The sequence below is a fragment of the Ovis canadensis genome, chromosome 15 (assembly GCF_042477335.2).
Source record: "Ovis canadensis isolate MfBH-ARS-UI-01 breed Bighorn chromosome 15, ARS-UI_OviCan_v2, whole genome shotgun sequence".
NCBI lineage: Eukaryota > Metazoa > Chordata > Mammalia > Artiodactyla > Bovidae > Ovis > Ovis canadensis.
In genome coordinates, this window is record NC_091259.1 from 29,852,485 (window position 1) to 29,868,132 (window position 15,648).

At 52.2% G+C, this 15,648-nt stretch overlaps 2 protein-coding genes across 4 annotated transcripts in view; one reads left to right on the plus strand and one right to left on the minus strand.

Moving 5' to 3' along the window:
• The window catches only part of SIK2 (salt inducible kinase 2), a 131,296-nt gene extending 119,733 nt beyond the window's left edge, over positions 1-11,563 (plus strand). The window contains exons 10-15 of one of the 3 annotated variants that reach the window (XM_069554979.1): positions 560-788; positions 1,285-1,569; positions 1,706-1,869; positions 2,831-2,944; positions 4,284-4,375; positions 5,173-11,563. In XM_069554979.1, coding sequence (XP_069411080.1) covers positions 560-788; positions 1,285-1,569; positions 1,706-1,869; positions 2,831-2,944; positions 4,284-4,375; positions 5,173-5,200 — 912 coding nt within the window. In that variant the 3' untranslated portion in view covers positions 5,201-11,563. Of the gene's footprint in view, positions 1-559; positions 789-1,284; positions 1,570-1,705; positions 1,870-2,830; positions 2,945-4,283; positions 4,376-5,168 lie in introns of all 3 variants that reach the window. The other 2 variants (XM_069554978.1, XM_069554980.1) reach the window with 2 other exon arrangements.
• The window catches only part of PPP2R1B (protein phosphatase 2 scaffold subunit Abeta), a 34,420-nt gene continuing 28,038 nt past the window's right edge, over positions 9,267-15,648 (minus strand). Inside the window, exon 16 of the mRNA XM_069554996.1 lies at positions 9,267-9,580. Within this exon, the coding sequence (XP_069411097.1) occupies positions 9,302-9,580 (279 nt within the window). The 3' untranslated portion in view covers positions 9,267-9,301. The remainder of the gene's footprint in view (positions 9,581-15,648) is intronic.

The following is a 15,648-nucleotide window of genomic DNA, read 5'->3' on the forward strand; positions in this document are numbered from 1 at the left end:
TTATGTACATCTTTAAAGAATTCTTTTTTCCATTCCTGGGGTCCATAGAGCCAGGTGAAGACTAAATCAAATGTGCAGGTACTTAGATTATAAACGTAAATATCTGGAGCCTTCTTGCATGTTTTGTGGTTGGAAATTAGAAGAATGCTGATGACTCTTTTCTTACCAATAAGCCATGCAGTAGGATGTTTTTTAATCTCATCTTCCCCCTCTTCATTTCCCTTCTTAAAAATAATAATAACTGGTAGGCTTCAAGCTAATATGCCCTATTCATCTGGAAACCACTAAAAAAATTGTTTATTATAATAACGATGACTCAGAGAAACCTGGGAGGCAGCGCCAGTTTGGGACATAACGGGCTTGTGTCTCTTAGTGCTGCAGTTGACTTGCCGTAACTTCTAGTCTACACAGTTATCATTGGTAACAAATGTGGACATTTTTAATATTTTACTTAATTTCTGATTGGCCTCAGGTCTCTTCACATTTTTGCCTTTGTGGATTTTTCAAATGTCGCAGCAACTGATGGTTCCTCTCACGTCCCTCTGCCCCTGACATTTAGGTAAATGGCTGTCTCCTGGACCCTGTGCCTCCCGTCCTGGCAAGGAAGGGGTGCCAGTCCCTGCCAAGCAACATGATGGAAACCTCCATCGATGAAGGGCTGGAGACCGAAGGCGAAGCCGAGGAAGAGCCCAGTCAGGCCTTTGACGCCTTCCAGTCCACACGCGGTGGGCAGAGGAGGCACACGCTGTCCGAAGTGACCAATCAGCTGGTCGTGGTGCCTGGTTCAGGTATGATTTCTAGCAAGCACCGGGCTGAGTCTCTGCAGCATCTGTGTCGTCTGCTGCAAGAGACAGTCATGATACCAGCCAGTTCCTGCAATGGTGTTTGTCTCCTATTCCTTTGTGGACAGCACTTCAGCAGGAGTTGAGATTAGGCCTGCTCAGCAACTCACAGAGGTTAAACTGGAATGTCTGTGAGTGTCCCCCCACCCCCCACTCCCAACTCCCGGGACTCATCCGAGAGCTACGTAATGCATCAAGGACTCTGGCTCTTCTGGAATGGCAAAGATCGTAAGGTCCCAAATTCTGGAAGTGTTTTCCCCCACAGGATTCAAAGCTGATTCAGTTGACATGTAAAAAAGTTTTGAAAAAACGTTCTGGCTGGAGGTTGAAGACATGGTCTTCGTGGAAACTCACACTGGCCATGCTTGGTATTCCATGTTCCAAGAAGATGCTGTTTATTGGTGGTGATTTTGGTGTTTTGTTTTGTTTTTTTCTCTTTAAGGGAAAATTTTCTCCATGAGTGACAACCCCTCCCTTGACAGTGTGGACTCTGAGTATGATATGGGGTCTGTTCAGAGGGACCTGCACTTTCTTGAGGACAACCCTTCCCTCAAGGACATGATGTTAGCCAACCCACCCTCACCCCGCATGACGTCTCCCTTCGTGAGCCTGAGACCTGCCAACCCCGCCATGCAGGCCCTGAGTGCCCAGAAGCGAGAGGCCCACAACAGGTCTCCAGTGAGCTTCAGAGAGGGCCGCCGGGCATCAGATACCTCCCTCACCCAAGGTGCGCTCTCCGCGGGCCCTAGGCGCTTCTGTTGTAGGACTCCCTGGGGTCCATTGCCATGTTGGTTTCATACCTGTGCTCACTTGAAAGGCCTTGTATTTTATTTAAACCATTTGGCCACTGTTCTTTCTTTCAGGAATTGTAGCATTTAGACAACATCTTCAGAATCTGGCTAGAACCAAAGGAATCCTAGAGTTGAACAAAGTACAGCTGCTCTATGAGCAGATGGGCCCAGAGGCAGACCCCAGCCTGGCCTCTCCCGCCGCTCAGCTCCAGGACCTGGCCAGCAGTTGCCCGCAGGTGGGTGCTCTGGGCCCTGCCCCCGTGGCTGTGTGAGAATGAGGCATGAGTCTGTCCTGAAGGTGTGTCATCTCATTCAGAGGGTTTCCTCCTCCGGGAGCAGACGTGTTCCTTGGGAAAGCCCGCAGCCTAAAAGCTTTCTGTGTTGCTGTTGTTTGCCTGACAGGCTGGGTAGGCCCACCCCCACTGGCCCAGGTGGTCAGTACCACGTGGAAGCCTAGACACTCAACGCTCTGCTCAGCTCATCGCACAGATTCTATATGGATTCCCCCTTAGTCTCCTTGGAACTCCCTCCCCCGACCATGCAGGTGTACACGCACATACACACACAGATTACCAGTAATAACAGAAATGAGAAGCTTATGGCCATTTATTTTTGATATCACATCATTAAATATTGTGAGTTATTTGTGCTAAAAGTGCAAAAAGAATGGCTGTTGATGTAATTCATTTTATGTGAGCCCATGTTCAGTACATCAGGAGTATTAGAGCATTTGGTGCCACCTGAAGGGAATAAGCTGCTGGTGACTCGATCATCGTTTACTAGATGATCATATCAGCACGCATTCGTCCTGTTGTTCAGTTGCTCAGTCGGGTCTGACTCTTTGCAACCCCGTGGGCTGTAGCCCACCAGGCTGCTCTGTCCATGGGATTCTCCAGGCAAGAATACTGGAGTGGGTTGCCACTTCCTCCTCCAGGGGATCTTCCCGACCCAGGGACTAAACCTACATTTGCTGCATCGGCAGGTAGATTCTTTACCACCAAGCCATCTGGGGAAGCTCATATTCCTCTTCTGCAAAGTGATTGACCCTCAGCCTACTAGTTACGTAAAAGCCTTGAGGATTAAGTCTTAACAGAGTTGGAGTTCCCCTTGGACGTTTGCCAAGGTGCTTCCACTCAGATTTGAAATTTTCTCCCACATGGGAAACTGAAAGTGTGTCCCCTCCCCCTCGCTCCCCAGGAGGAAGCGCCTCCACAGCAGAAGAGCGTGTCTGCGCTCCCCGGGGGCAGTGCACACCCGCAGCTCTCCCAGCGCCACAGCCTGGAGGCCCAGTACCTACAGCACCGACTCCAGGTGGGATCCTCCTCCCCCTTGTCGCTCCGCCTCACCGTCATCATCCCCACTCTGTCTCTCTGCACAGCAGGAACCTATTTTGCTTGGTATTTATTTTGGGTAGCTGCTTAATTCCTTTATAGGCAAGCAGGTCTGACTCTGCATTTGTAGTTTCTAGAAACATGTTCAGACTTAGCCTTATGCTCTATCTTGGCAGTAGAAAAAGACTTGTCCTCAGACCCCTGAAAAGGGTACTGCCACTGAGCAGCAGGGAAGGGAACTCTGGCTTCTTTGCTTCTGTTTTACGCCTCTTGCGTGCGTGCTGAGTCGTTTCAGTCACGACTCATTGTGACCCTGGACCACCAGACTCCTCTGTCCATGGGATTCTCCAGGCAAGAATGCTGGAGAGGGTTGCCATGCCCTCCTCCAGGGGATCTTCCTGACCCAGGGGTCGACCCGGATCTCTTCGGTCTCTCCTGCATTGGCCGGCAGTTTCTTCACTGCTGGTGCCACCTAGGAAGCCCTTATGCCTCTTAATACTTAGCAAACAGGTACCATAAGCTCTCTGTTCGTGCCTGAAAATATTAGATCCCATAAAGAATGAATCATTTGCTCATTCAGTAGGTGCCTTTGCTAGAGATTTAACTCCACTTTTCTCATTGTTCTTAGCCTCCATGAACCTCCTGGTCCTAGAGGACTTTAGAGACAGGAAAGTGAAGCAGGTTGGAACTGAGACAGCGCAGGCCTGCTGACCCAGGCTCTCCCAGGCCTGCTGACCCAGTGCTCTCCCAGGCTTCTCCCAGGCCTGCTGACCCAGGGCTCTCCCAGGCTCTCCCAGGCCTGCTGACCCAGGGCTCTCCCAGGCCTGCTGACCCAGGGCTCTCCCAGGCTCTCCCAGGCCTGCTGACCCAGGGCTCTCCCAGGCTCTCCTAGGCCTGCTGACCCAAGGAGGACTTTAGAGACAGGAAAGTGAAGCAGGTTGGAACTGAGACAGCCCAGGCCTGCTGACCCAGGCTCTCCCAGGCCTGCTGACCCAGGGCTCTCCCAGGCTCTCCTAGGCCTGCTGACCCAGGGCTCTCCCAGGCTCTCCCAGGCCTGCTGACCCAGGGCTTTCTCAGGCCTGCTGGCCCAGTGCTCTCCCAGGCCTGCTGACCCAGGCTCTCCCAGGCCTGCTGACCCAAGGCTCTCCCAGGCCTGCTGACCCAAGGCTCTCCCAGGCTCTCAGTGAGCAAGTGTCAGTCCCTGCAGCCTGCAACTTCTGGAGGACTCAACGTGCGTTCATCCTCCAGGCAGAAGTACAGGCTGATGACTGTGTCCTAGATGACAGCATGTCATGCTTGTATTTTTTCTGCTCTTCTAGAAGCCCAGCCTTCTGTCAAAAGCCCAGAACACCTGTCAGCTTTATTGCAAAGAACCGCCACGGAGCCTGGAACAGCAGCTGCAAGAACATAGGTGAGAGACGGTGGTCGGCCAGAGAGGTCACTTTCTTTGTGGCTGACTTCAGCTGGGTGCGTTGTCCTTCCCTCTAAAATTTCCCTGTACCAGGACAACAGGTTTCCATATGCTAACACAGATATTCCACTGTCCGTGGAATATAGGCCTGTCAGAGAAGAGCAGCCCTAAGCCTGCTTTGTTTTCATTTTCTCCTGGTGTTTCCTCTCTGGTCTGTGAATAAACCTAAGCATTCAGGACCTGGGGGCTAATGCAGTTTAAGTGGGTTTTACTAGAAAGAAGGCCTCCAGCCTCCCTTGTAGTAATAGGTGCTGTCCAGCCTCCCTAGTAGAAGCATCTCGGCCAAGGTGAAAGTAAAAGTCGCTCAGTCATGTCCGACTCTTTGCGACCCCATGGACTACACAGTCCATGGAATTCTCCAGGCCAGAGTACTGGAGTGGGTTGTCATTCCCTTCTCCAGGGAATCTTCCCAGCCCAGGGATCGAACCCAGATCTCCCAGACTGCAGGCAGATTCTTTACCAGCTGAGCAAGGTAGATGTCCCCCAATCCATGGTCCTCCAGAGGCCCACCCCCACCTCAGAACCCGAGGATGGGGAATGTGCCCCTTGCTTCAAAGGGAGGAAAAACCCAAGGGTCTTAGAGAAAAGAAGTTCACTGTGTTCACTTGAGCACTGAGGGATCAGCCAGAATTGAGAGACAAAAAATAAGACTGGGTTTAAGAAACCAAACATGACTGGTTCCTACTCCCGTTTTTTTGTTTGTTTTTTTGTTTTTTTTCCTGCCTTGGGAAAGAGAGAAGTGGGAGGACGGACGCTAATGACTGATACTGGATTTACATTAGAATTGCCGTCACTGAAGAAGACCTAAACTTCTTTCTTTTGGTATTGCCAACTTAGACTCCAGCAGAAGCGGCTCTTCCTCCAGAAACAGTCCCAGCTGCAGGCATATTTTAATCAGATGCAGATAGCAGAGAGCTCCTACCCACAACCCCTTCCCCACCAGGAGACGCCGCCGCCCTCCCAGCCGCCGCCGCCTTTCAGCCTGACCCAGCCCCTGAGCCCCGTTCTGGAGCCGGCTTCCGAGCACATGCCGTTCAGCCCCTTCCTCAGCCAGTACCCCGAGATGCGGCTGCAGCCGCTGCCCGCCTCGCCGGGGGCCCATGGGTCCCCGCCGCCTCCGCCGCCACCGCCGTCGGGGGGCACCCCGGCCCCCTTACAGTTCTATCAGACTTGTGAGCTGCCAGGCGCGGGCTCCCCGGAGCCCGAGCACCCCACTCCCGGTCAGTACCCGGCGGATGGAACCCCGCAGAGTAGCATGGATGGACCGGACTGTCCCAGGAGCTCAGGACTGCAGGAGGCCCCCTCCGGCTACGACCCTCTGGCGCTCTCCGAGTTCCCCGGACTCTTTGATTGTGAAATGCTGGAAGCCGTGGACCCACAGCACAGCGGCTACGTCCTGGTAAATTAACCTCAGCTTCACAGGAAGTGAGGCGGGTTGGTTGAAAAGAGTGTTGTCTTTCTATTTTCATTCCAGCCTTTTAAATTTAAAAGCTCGTTTTCCCGCCCTCTCCCTGATGGGGAAGAAGTCAAGTCACCCAACTGGAATTGGAGGGCCGGCCAGCCAGGTGTCACCTCCTGCTGGCTCTGTCCCACCGTGGTTTTCTGTGGCAAGTGCTGGAACGTGGTTGTCGGCTGCAGCTCATGCCCTTAGGTCAAGTGGAGCGAGCTCTCAGCGGAGGCACCAAGAAAAGTTTCGTAAGAAAAAGACATCCAGACCTAGGTTTTACACAGAACTACATCAGTTCATCAAGGGAAACCTCGGTGAAAGCAGGAAAAAAAAAGGCAATATATTTTTCACTGAAACAAGCAACAGCATGTTCCTCAAAGGCAAATCAAGAATACATATTGAAACTGATGCACAAGAAATAAAGTACTTTGTCGCTGAATCGTTAAGTTCTGAGCTGCTGATGCATGGTGTTCCCGAGACCACTCAAAACGGTAGAGCGTGAGCTCTGTTTCAGGGTCCACTGAGTAACAGCGGATACTGACTCCTGAGACCAGCGGTCACCTCCGTCTGAGCATGGGTGACACACCTCCTCAGAAGGTCCCTGGGTTCCAGAGTGTCAGAGTGTCCTGAGAGCTCCCAAAGATGCCACCTGTGGAACCAAGAAACACGCGGCAGTGGAGACCAGGGGCGGGAAAGTCAAGAATCGGTCAAGAGCAGCAGCCCCGGGCTGGGGAAGACGGGCTCTTCCCGCACGGTCTTCTGTGGAGACTTCCGGTTTGGGGCAGTTGGTCTGTAGAGGACCTTGTGTCTCTTTTAAAAATGTAATAACTACTTTGACTTTACACTAGGTGTTGCTAGTTGTTTATTGAGCTTTGTATATTTGGACAGTTTCATATAGGGCTTAGAAATTTTAAGGACGAGGAAAAATGAACTTTATCTCCCATGTGAAGTGGTAGTGCTGTGCCTTTCCCCTCCCCCAGATCACGCTTTAACAATTTCTTTTCTGTAGAAACCAACAGTTTTCCATTTATGTCAACGCTAAATCCAAAGTCACTTCAGAATTTGTTTTCCACCATGTGGGAATCACATCCTTAATTTCCTTAGAATTTTGACGTGTAATGAAATGTTCAAGTATTACAGCAATATTCAGAAGACCACAGATGTGTTAACCATTTGAGCAGATTCATCTGCCAAACATATATTACTCGTACAACTGAACCCTTACAATTCAGAGTACGTGAAAAAAGATGCCACAGCTAGTTGACTGTGTAACCTAGAAATAATGAGTAATCTGTCATTGGGACAGTAAGATCCAAGTGATACAAATTCAGTATTATTTACAAAGACTCTCGTCTCTGTCGCTTAGAATGGCTTGTCCTGTGAGCAGATGAATGCGTAAGCACAAAGCATCTCCCTTAAAGCACAGAGAAGAGAGAGACTACACTGATGCTGCATCTAGAAAACACCCTTAAGGTGCCTTTCCTCTAGCGCGAGTCCCGGCAGGCGAGAAGCGGGCAGGGTCACGGGGTTCTGCGACAGCGAGGCTCCGCAGGCACTCTGCTCGGGGCTGCACTCAGTGTGAGCACGGGAGGGCGGTGTGGAGGACTTGTTTTTGTGATTGGATAAGACGCAGCAGAAACCCAAGAAGGAAGTAGGCTCCTTCTACGAATTGTTTATTCCTCCTCATGCTTAAGATGGATGATTTTGTGAAATAGGCAACATCATTTAAGAGATCCTTTCGTTAAGATCTCTAATCTGTTCTAAGTTTTTGCAAAATAAGCCAGTTGTAAAACAAGCTTGATTTGTTTAGACTGAAGGATGTTTTCCCAAAATGTTCTACAGAAGTGCTATAATATTTATGAAATTAAATGCCTTCCAGATTGAAGACGGGGGCCGCTCATTTCAGAGTCCCTAGGATGGCAGAGTTGCAGGCCAGGCCATGAGCCGCTGAGCCCAGGACCACTGGGCTGACGGATGAGGCAGCAGAGGCTGTGGGAGTGTCACGGCCCCAGGGGTGGCCCCTGGGGAGCACCCAGCAGTGCCCGGGTCTGTTCAGACCGCAGACCGCGCGCGAGGAGCATGACCCGTCCTGCTGGACTGTGTTGTAAGCTCCTGTTTGCTTTTCTCATTTATTTCAAGCAGAAATCAATAAATTCCATAACGATCTGTATTCTCTGAAATGTAAGCTGGTGAGAGGAGGCTGGTTCTGTTGTTCAGTCAGGCATTTTCCCACCCCCATCTGACCATCTCCTTTGCTCTGTCCCCTGACTAGTGACCTGTGTGAGCCTCCAAGCTGTTTTCTCTTCACAAATACTAAAGTAACACTAAGAAGGCTTGTACTACTCTTTTTATAAGAGAGGTACTGTAAAATGACGCCTCTGCAGTCTGTCTCACACCAGCGTGTGTACACTACTGTATGATAACCGTTAGCATCACCCTCTTGTAAACCGGGCTCCTCTGAAGACACTTTGGTGAGACGAACGTGAGGTAAAAACTTCATTCAGCAAAAAGTGCAATATGTGTGGTACTTTATTTTCGTTTATGCTTTCTTTTTTAAATCCGGGATATTAGTCTATGCTTTGGGAGAAAAAGCACTATCTCTGCAGTGTCCAGTTGGGGAAGTGTGTCTCTAGTATTTACGTGCAGCTGATATGCTGGTCCCTGTAAGGCAAACAGAGCACGTTAGCACAGCAGGCGGGGTGGAGGGTCCCCCCGAAACGGCGACGCGGACGCCCGCCACCCTCCCCGCCACCTTGCTGCCGCCTTAGGAGCAGAGAAGGAGGAAGGTTCTCCATGCCAGCCATCCTCCAGTCTCCACATGAGGGGCCCGTCAGGAGGACGAGGAGACGGAGCTGAAGGGCTCCTCCCTCCCCGCGTCAGACCTCGCCTCCAAGGACAGACAGTCGGCGTCCCTCTCCCGCAGCGTTGGAGCTGCGACCTGAGCCAGTCTGCTGGGGCTGGCCGGAGCCGCTGAGGGACGGGGGCCCGCGCCCTGCCGGGGAGGCAGTGGCGCCCTCTCGTGGCAGCACTGGCCGTCTCCTCTCTGCCTGAAAGGGTGGGTCTTAGGGAAATGAAATCTGCCTAATTGCCAGAGTTGGGAAGAAGGGTGTGATCACAGCTGAAGCGTGACTGGCTGGCCAACCAGATACGAAAGGAAGGTAAGAAGCAGCCGCCTTCGCTCTGGCCGGTCAGAGGTCCAAGTGCATAGTGGTCAAGACGAGGCCCTGCTCAGGTGCGGGCAGTTCACACGTGTGGACATGACTGGCCAGTCAGAGGTCCAAGTGCATAGTGGTCAAGAGGAGGCCCTGCTCAGGTGCAGGCAGTTCACACATGTGGACATGAGGAAGTGAATGCTTTCCCTGGCAGGGTCCTCCCAGCCGCAGTCAAGCCCCAGGTTAATACTGGGTTCTGTGTTGGGGTCAGAATTTTCCAGCCACGATTGCATTTAAAAGCCTGTATGAGGAGTCACACTTCAGTTGGCTTGAGAGAAATCTCACTCCAGCTAATTTTTCACATTTGTTCTCCTTTGAGACAATACGTAGGGCCTTTTGACAACATTGGTCCCACGAGCAGTGGCGGAGTCTGTTCGGGGCTGACCTTGGCTGTACCTGGACCCCTAAACTGGGCTGTCTCTGCTGCCTCCTTGGAAGCCACTCGAGCCACTCGGTCTCTTTGTGCCTAGAAATCAAAGGTAAAACCTGGAGAACAGGTAGTAAGTTGGAGTCACTGTACAGACAGGGATCTTTGATCCTTTTATTGCTTCTGGAGATTTTTCTAGAACTTGTCTACAGAGTGATGTGTGAAAGACAAGAATGGTGTCATCTGCCTCTCTTTCTAAACTGGGACCAAAAGAACTGAACAAATGCGCGTATCCCTTCTGACAGGTTTGGTAGTTCCGTGCTCCCTGGCCTGTGGTCCCAGGGAGGAGGCTGATGACGGAGCGCTGTCAGCCCGCGGCCCCTGGAAGGCGTGAGGGGACCCAAGCTGGCCTTCCCCAGCACCCCCCAGACTCTGGACCCTGAGACCCTGGCCTCACAGTGCCCCTCCCATCTTTGTTTCACTGCTCCTCCCCGTGAAGGTAGCCTGGCTGATTCCAGAAGACTCACAGCCGCCCCAGTTATACCACCGTCTTGCCCACGTCTCATACGCAGATTTCAACACACCAGGCAGAGGCGAGCACCTGCTGTTGCAGAGATTGAGAAAGGCGCAGCAGCACTGCCTGCAGCCAGGGTAGGTTTGCTGGTTCCTGCCAGGCACTCAGCTCGTCTGTCCAAAAGGAGCAGTAGCTTCTATCTGCACATTGATTTACCCAGCACTTTCACAAGCGATCTCTGCTAACTCCTCACAGCAGTACTATGAAATTAGTTGAGCAGTTAGTCCTCATTTTTTACGACTGAGGAAACCAAAGCTCTGTGAGCTCTCCAAGCCACAGAGCTCAGGAGTAGAGGAGCTGAGGGAGGCTCTCGGGACGCTCTTCCCTCCTCAGTAGCAGTTGAGGCATCTCACGAGTAAACAGCTATATAAGCAAAGCCCCCATGTTGGTTAAGCGCTGGATAAACATTGTCCCCAAAACCTTGTTCTGAATCGACTGCTGCCTGGCTTTGGTGGAAGAGCTGCCCTGCAGGTAACAGCAGTGCATGAGCGAGGCCTGGGGAGCCACAGAGCCCACAGGAGCCGTCTCTCAGTGTCCAGTTAACCGCAGATGCTCAGGCTCATGCCAGAGATGCCGCGTTTCTCCATCTCCCACAATAAAACAATTTCCTGCAGAAGCTGGTAATAGCACACACCCTTTCTTGATGCCAAGGGGTCCAGTTGCTCAGCTTAACTAGCATTGCAGATGAGCAGACTCAACCCCAAGAAAGGGTCCTGCTTAGAAAAGAATCAGGAGCTCAGTACAGTCCTGAGGAGGGGGGTGGAGTGTGTTTACAGTGAAGGCCCATAGAGTTAAAAAAATAACATACTTTGAATACTTTTGTCTTCAGAGGCAAAGTGGGTGGGTAGGGAGGAGCTTTAAAAATAGAAGTACAAAATAACATCCTGGAAAAATGTGACCCCAGATTGGAATAATGTTACATTAGCAAATACAGATAACTGGGCCTTGCTAGGGGCTGTGAGATGCTTATCTGTTCAAGATTTGCTCAGTCAAGGAAATTCACGTGGTGATAGCATCCCACTATTGATGGCAAAAGAAATCTGCCTCCACCAAAATCTCTGAAGGCAAAAGAACCACAGAGAAAGGAGGTTTGCTTCTCTTTGGGGTTTGCAAGTTAGGAAACAAAAGTGATAGAGCTATTTGCACTTTGTAGAAAGGGCAAGATTATTTGCTTATTTCTGAAGGGAGGAGGGTGGTCTTTGCTGGATGTTTGGTTTGTGAAAGAGTTACTTTTGATAAAATTAATCTAATTGTAGTTATTTTTTTCCGTGTGCTTTTTTTTTAATTACTAAGAAAAAATGGTGAGTTCAATAGCTTTGGTATTTTGAGTGCAAATCATAATAGCTCCAATGTGAAAAAAATCAAAATGTAACCTGTCACTCGATGTTAGAAAATGGCTTAAAATACAGTTTAATAAATGATCTTTGTATCAAGCGTAATTTAAATGGGGTAATTTTCTGCAAGGAAAATGTATTGTTTCTACCTTTCCAACCCTCTTGAATTAAAATAAAAACAACTTGTTTTCTAAGAGCCCGGATGATCTGAATGGCAGGCGGGTGAAGCAGGGCCATTCCCTTGTCAGGCCTTGGGTGGAATTTTGAAAAGTATTGATGGTGGCTGTGTTCCCTGAGCTCTGGTGCTCATTTCACGCTGCAGAGAAGGACAGTGGATGTGTTCTCATTGACGTCAGCAGGGTAAATAATACCTTGCTCTGAAGTCACCCGAGCACACGGCAGTGCTGGAGAACGCTGGCCAGAGCACAGCTGACCGCAGTCTGCCCACAGGTTGGGGAGCAGGGGGGCAATGCTGCCGCCGGCACTCAGGGCACTCACTCGTGGACTCAGAGAGGGAGCCGGGAGAGGGTCTCTGCAGCGGGAGGGGGAGCTCAGGCTCCCCCCACCCCAGGACAAGCAAGCTGCAGGCCAAGGGGACACTGGCACTTCCTCAGGATGGCACATATCTGCAGAACACACACACTGTGGTCCCCCTGCCCATGGGACCAGACGCACCAGGCTATGGCCCCCTCCTGATGGGAACCAGCTCAGTGCCCACGGAGCTGGAGAACCCATTTGCTGAGGCACCTGGGGCACTCTCATCCACTCGGCACTTGTTTCAGTGCTGGACCCCAAGTGAAAGGGCAGTATTAAATCCCACTTTCTGGGGATTTCCCTGGCCGTTCAGTGGCTAAGACTCCATGCAGGGGGCACAGGGTTGATCCCTTGGTCAGGAAACTAAGATCCCACTTGCGTGAGGTGTGGCCAAATTAAAAGGGGAAAAAAATATATCCTACTTTCTGGCAGCAAATTTAAGATTTGGTTTCACTCAGACCATTCCAGTTGAGCCATGCTACAGCACTAAGACAGCTCCCAAACTGAGGGGTCACCCACTGGCCCTGGTCATGGGGGGGAGGCCTGGAGGAGACAGCCAGGGGCAGAGAGAGCAGAGCCTGCCGCCGACCACCCTGCTGCCCCAGCACCAACTACAGGCACTCGGTCCTGCTTCCAGATAGCTCTTAATCTCTGTCTGGCTGCCCGAGAATCCAGTAACACTCTTTCAACTGCCTTTTTTTTTTTTTCTTTTTTGAAGGAAAGCACTCAATTTCAGCAACAATGTTTTGCAAACTTTACCCTTTCCCACCAAATTTCTCCATCATCTTTATCTTGTGTTGCCAAAAACAACCCCAGTGTCCAGGGTACAGGCAAAAATAATAGCCCTGCCAGCAGAGACTGGCCGGAACTCTAGCCCCAGGTCAAGCCCTTGACCTTCACAGGCAGAATCTTGGTTCGATGGCCTTTGTGAGCCAGAAGCTCAGTGCAAGGGGCAAGGGTGCCCTGAGCTCCAGACGCAGGACCTCTGGGGTCCAGAGCTTGTCAAGAGTGCTCCCACCTCCAAAGCAATGCAGCATCTGCAATGCTCCTCACCAGAGTCCATCTCCATCACGGCCAGTCAGGGTCCCACCCAGGGTTCTGTTGACCATCTGTTCCTTTCTGCTCCACTAGTCCTTAAACAGGTTTCACAGATGCCTCTGACATGCTGATAAAAGGCTCTGGATCCTCTTCTGAGCAACAAGCAAACATACATATACACAACTTGAGACAGACAATTTCAGGGGAGGAGTTGCCTCCTGGACCCACTGAGGCCCGTTTGTGGGGCTGGAGGGGTTTCTAACCCCCAACTTAGAGCACTAGCATCTCTGTCTGCAACCCCTAACACTCCTCAGTTACCCTCCTGGTAGTGGCTCAGTGGTAAAGAATCTGCCTGCAGTGCGGGAGACCTGGGTTCAACCCCTGGGTCAAGAAGATCCCCTGGAGGAGGAAATGGCAACCCACTCCAGTATTCTTGCCTAGAGAATCCCATGGACAGAGGAGCCTGGCGGGCTGCAGTCCATGGGGTCACAAAGAGTCAGACACGACTGAAGCAACTCAGCAGCAGCAGGGTTCACACTTCTGAGTGTTCCCACCCCTCCCTGGGTGGATCCCGAAAGCAAGAGCGGCCCCTGCTCTGCCCGCAGCCCCAGGGCACCACGGGAGGAAGTTCTGGGCTTTATGCACTAAGCCCTGAGTACCACACCGCTCCAAGACACGTGTCACGTGCACAGGCGACAGCCACTCTGCCCTTTTCACTTGGTCCCAGTGATACCACTTCACAGAAATGACAGTACATGTGAAACTAACACAACACTGCAAATCAACGGGCACATCTGGCACGCAACGTTCAGTCGTGTCTGACTCTCTGACCCCATGGAGTGTACCCCTCCAGGCTCTGTCCAAGGGATTCTCCAGGCAAGAACTCTGGAGTGAACTGCCATTCCCTTCTCCAGAGGAGCTTTCCAAGCCAGGGATTGAACCCGGGTCTCCTGCACTGCAGGTAGATTCTTTACCGTTCAAGCTACAGAGAAGTCCTCTGCACTCCAGTAAGAATCTTTTAAAAACTGAAATGACAGGGTGGAGCAGCTCTGGAGGGATGGGATATTGTTCACGGCTTATCGTTTGGAGGGTCCCTTGGGAGAAACGTGGGTCTCAACTGAAGCAAGGGGGATGTCACCTCAGACATCAGCAGCAGACAACCGAGGCCATGCCCCAAAGCCAGGTCAGCAGAGCGCGAAGCTGGCGCGCACTTCCAGCCGCTCACCTGACACGCCTTTCTGCCACAGGTGTGCCAGTCTGCTGGCCCAACTAAGCTCCTCTGGACTGACAGTTGCAAATACCCTGAGGGAGCATTGAAAGCTCCCTTTGTATAAATTTCCAGGGGACTTTCCTAGGTACGCTGACTCAGAGCTGGTCTGCTGCCCAGGAGAAGCCGGTGCCGGGCTGAGCCGCTGAGTGAGGAGCCCGGGTGCAGGAGACGGCATGCCTGGGAGGGGCGGACACCCCACTGCAGCCACAGCCCCGCGAGCTGGTTGTGCGGAGAGCTCAGGGAGTCTGGGCCCCAAGAAAGAGTTGTCGGGGATCCAGCCTCTCAGAGGGAGATGCTGTCGGCCTCCCCGTCGGGCAGGCTCTGAAAGCTTCTGACTCAGTCTTTCTCTTGATGCCCCAGAGATGAGAGAATAAACGGGGCCTGAGATACCAAAAGGGGGCCTGACTAGGAGCCCTGACCCTGAGGAGGAAGCGCGTCACCACACCGGGATTACCCACACAGTTGGGGGGCAGAGGTGGGATGCAACTGAACTGAGGGAAAGCCCCCCAGGCCTCTCCCTGAAGCATGCCCCACTGTGGGACCCCAAGTTCACAGACCAGCCGGCGGCTCAGATTCCAGTCCAAGGCCTACTAGAACTGCCCCCCCAGTCACTAAGGAAGCACCGATGTTCAGCAGGCCCCTGCACCAGCCAAGAGAGGGCCCAAGGTCAGGCAAGCAGCTGGAGGAGGCTCTGGGGACGAAAGAGCTGGGCAAGGAGGGCCCAGCCAGGAGCAAGTGTGGGAGAACGGAGTCCAGCCTCCCCACCCACTCCCTGGAGCGGTCACTTGGCCACTAAGGCCCTCCAGTTGGGTGGAACCTATCCATTCTCTGCCAGGGACAGCTTGGGAGGCAGCAAAGGTCCCCTGGCTGGGTACTTGGCCCCTGGAACTACTCCCAGCCCTACTGCTAACCTGGGCAAATCACTGCCAAGGCTCATTATCCCAATGGTGACTCGGGAACACAGATGAGCTGAGTCAACAACCGCTTTACTGTGAGGTTCGAGTGCAGCCTGGCCTAGCCCTGCCCTCCAACAAGGAAGCACTCAGAAGACTCCCAGATCCCTTCAATGGCTTGTCACTTCTACCTCTCTTGTTTTCATTTAACTCCTGATCATCCCAGCACTCAACATAGAAAATAGTTGTTTGGTGCCGATGAAATCTCATCACAGATTTAAGGTGGCTGCCCTATTCCGAGCACCTGCTCCAAGTTAAGACCCAAGAACAGGGCTTCCCTGGTGGCTCAGGGGTAAACAATCTGCCTGCCAATGCAGGAGACGTGGGCTTGATCCCTGGTCTGGGAAGATCCCACGTGCCGTGGAGCAGCTAAGCAGGGCCTCACAACTTGCTGAGCCCGTGCTCTAGAGCCCGGGAGCCGCGACTACTGAGCCCCCAGGCCCCAGAAGCCGTGCCTCACAAAGGAAGCCACAGCAATGAGATG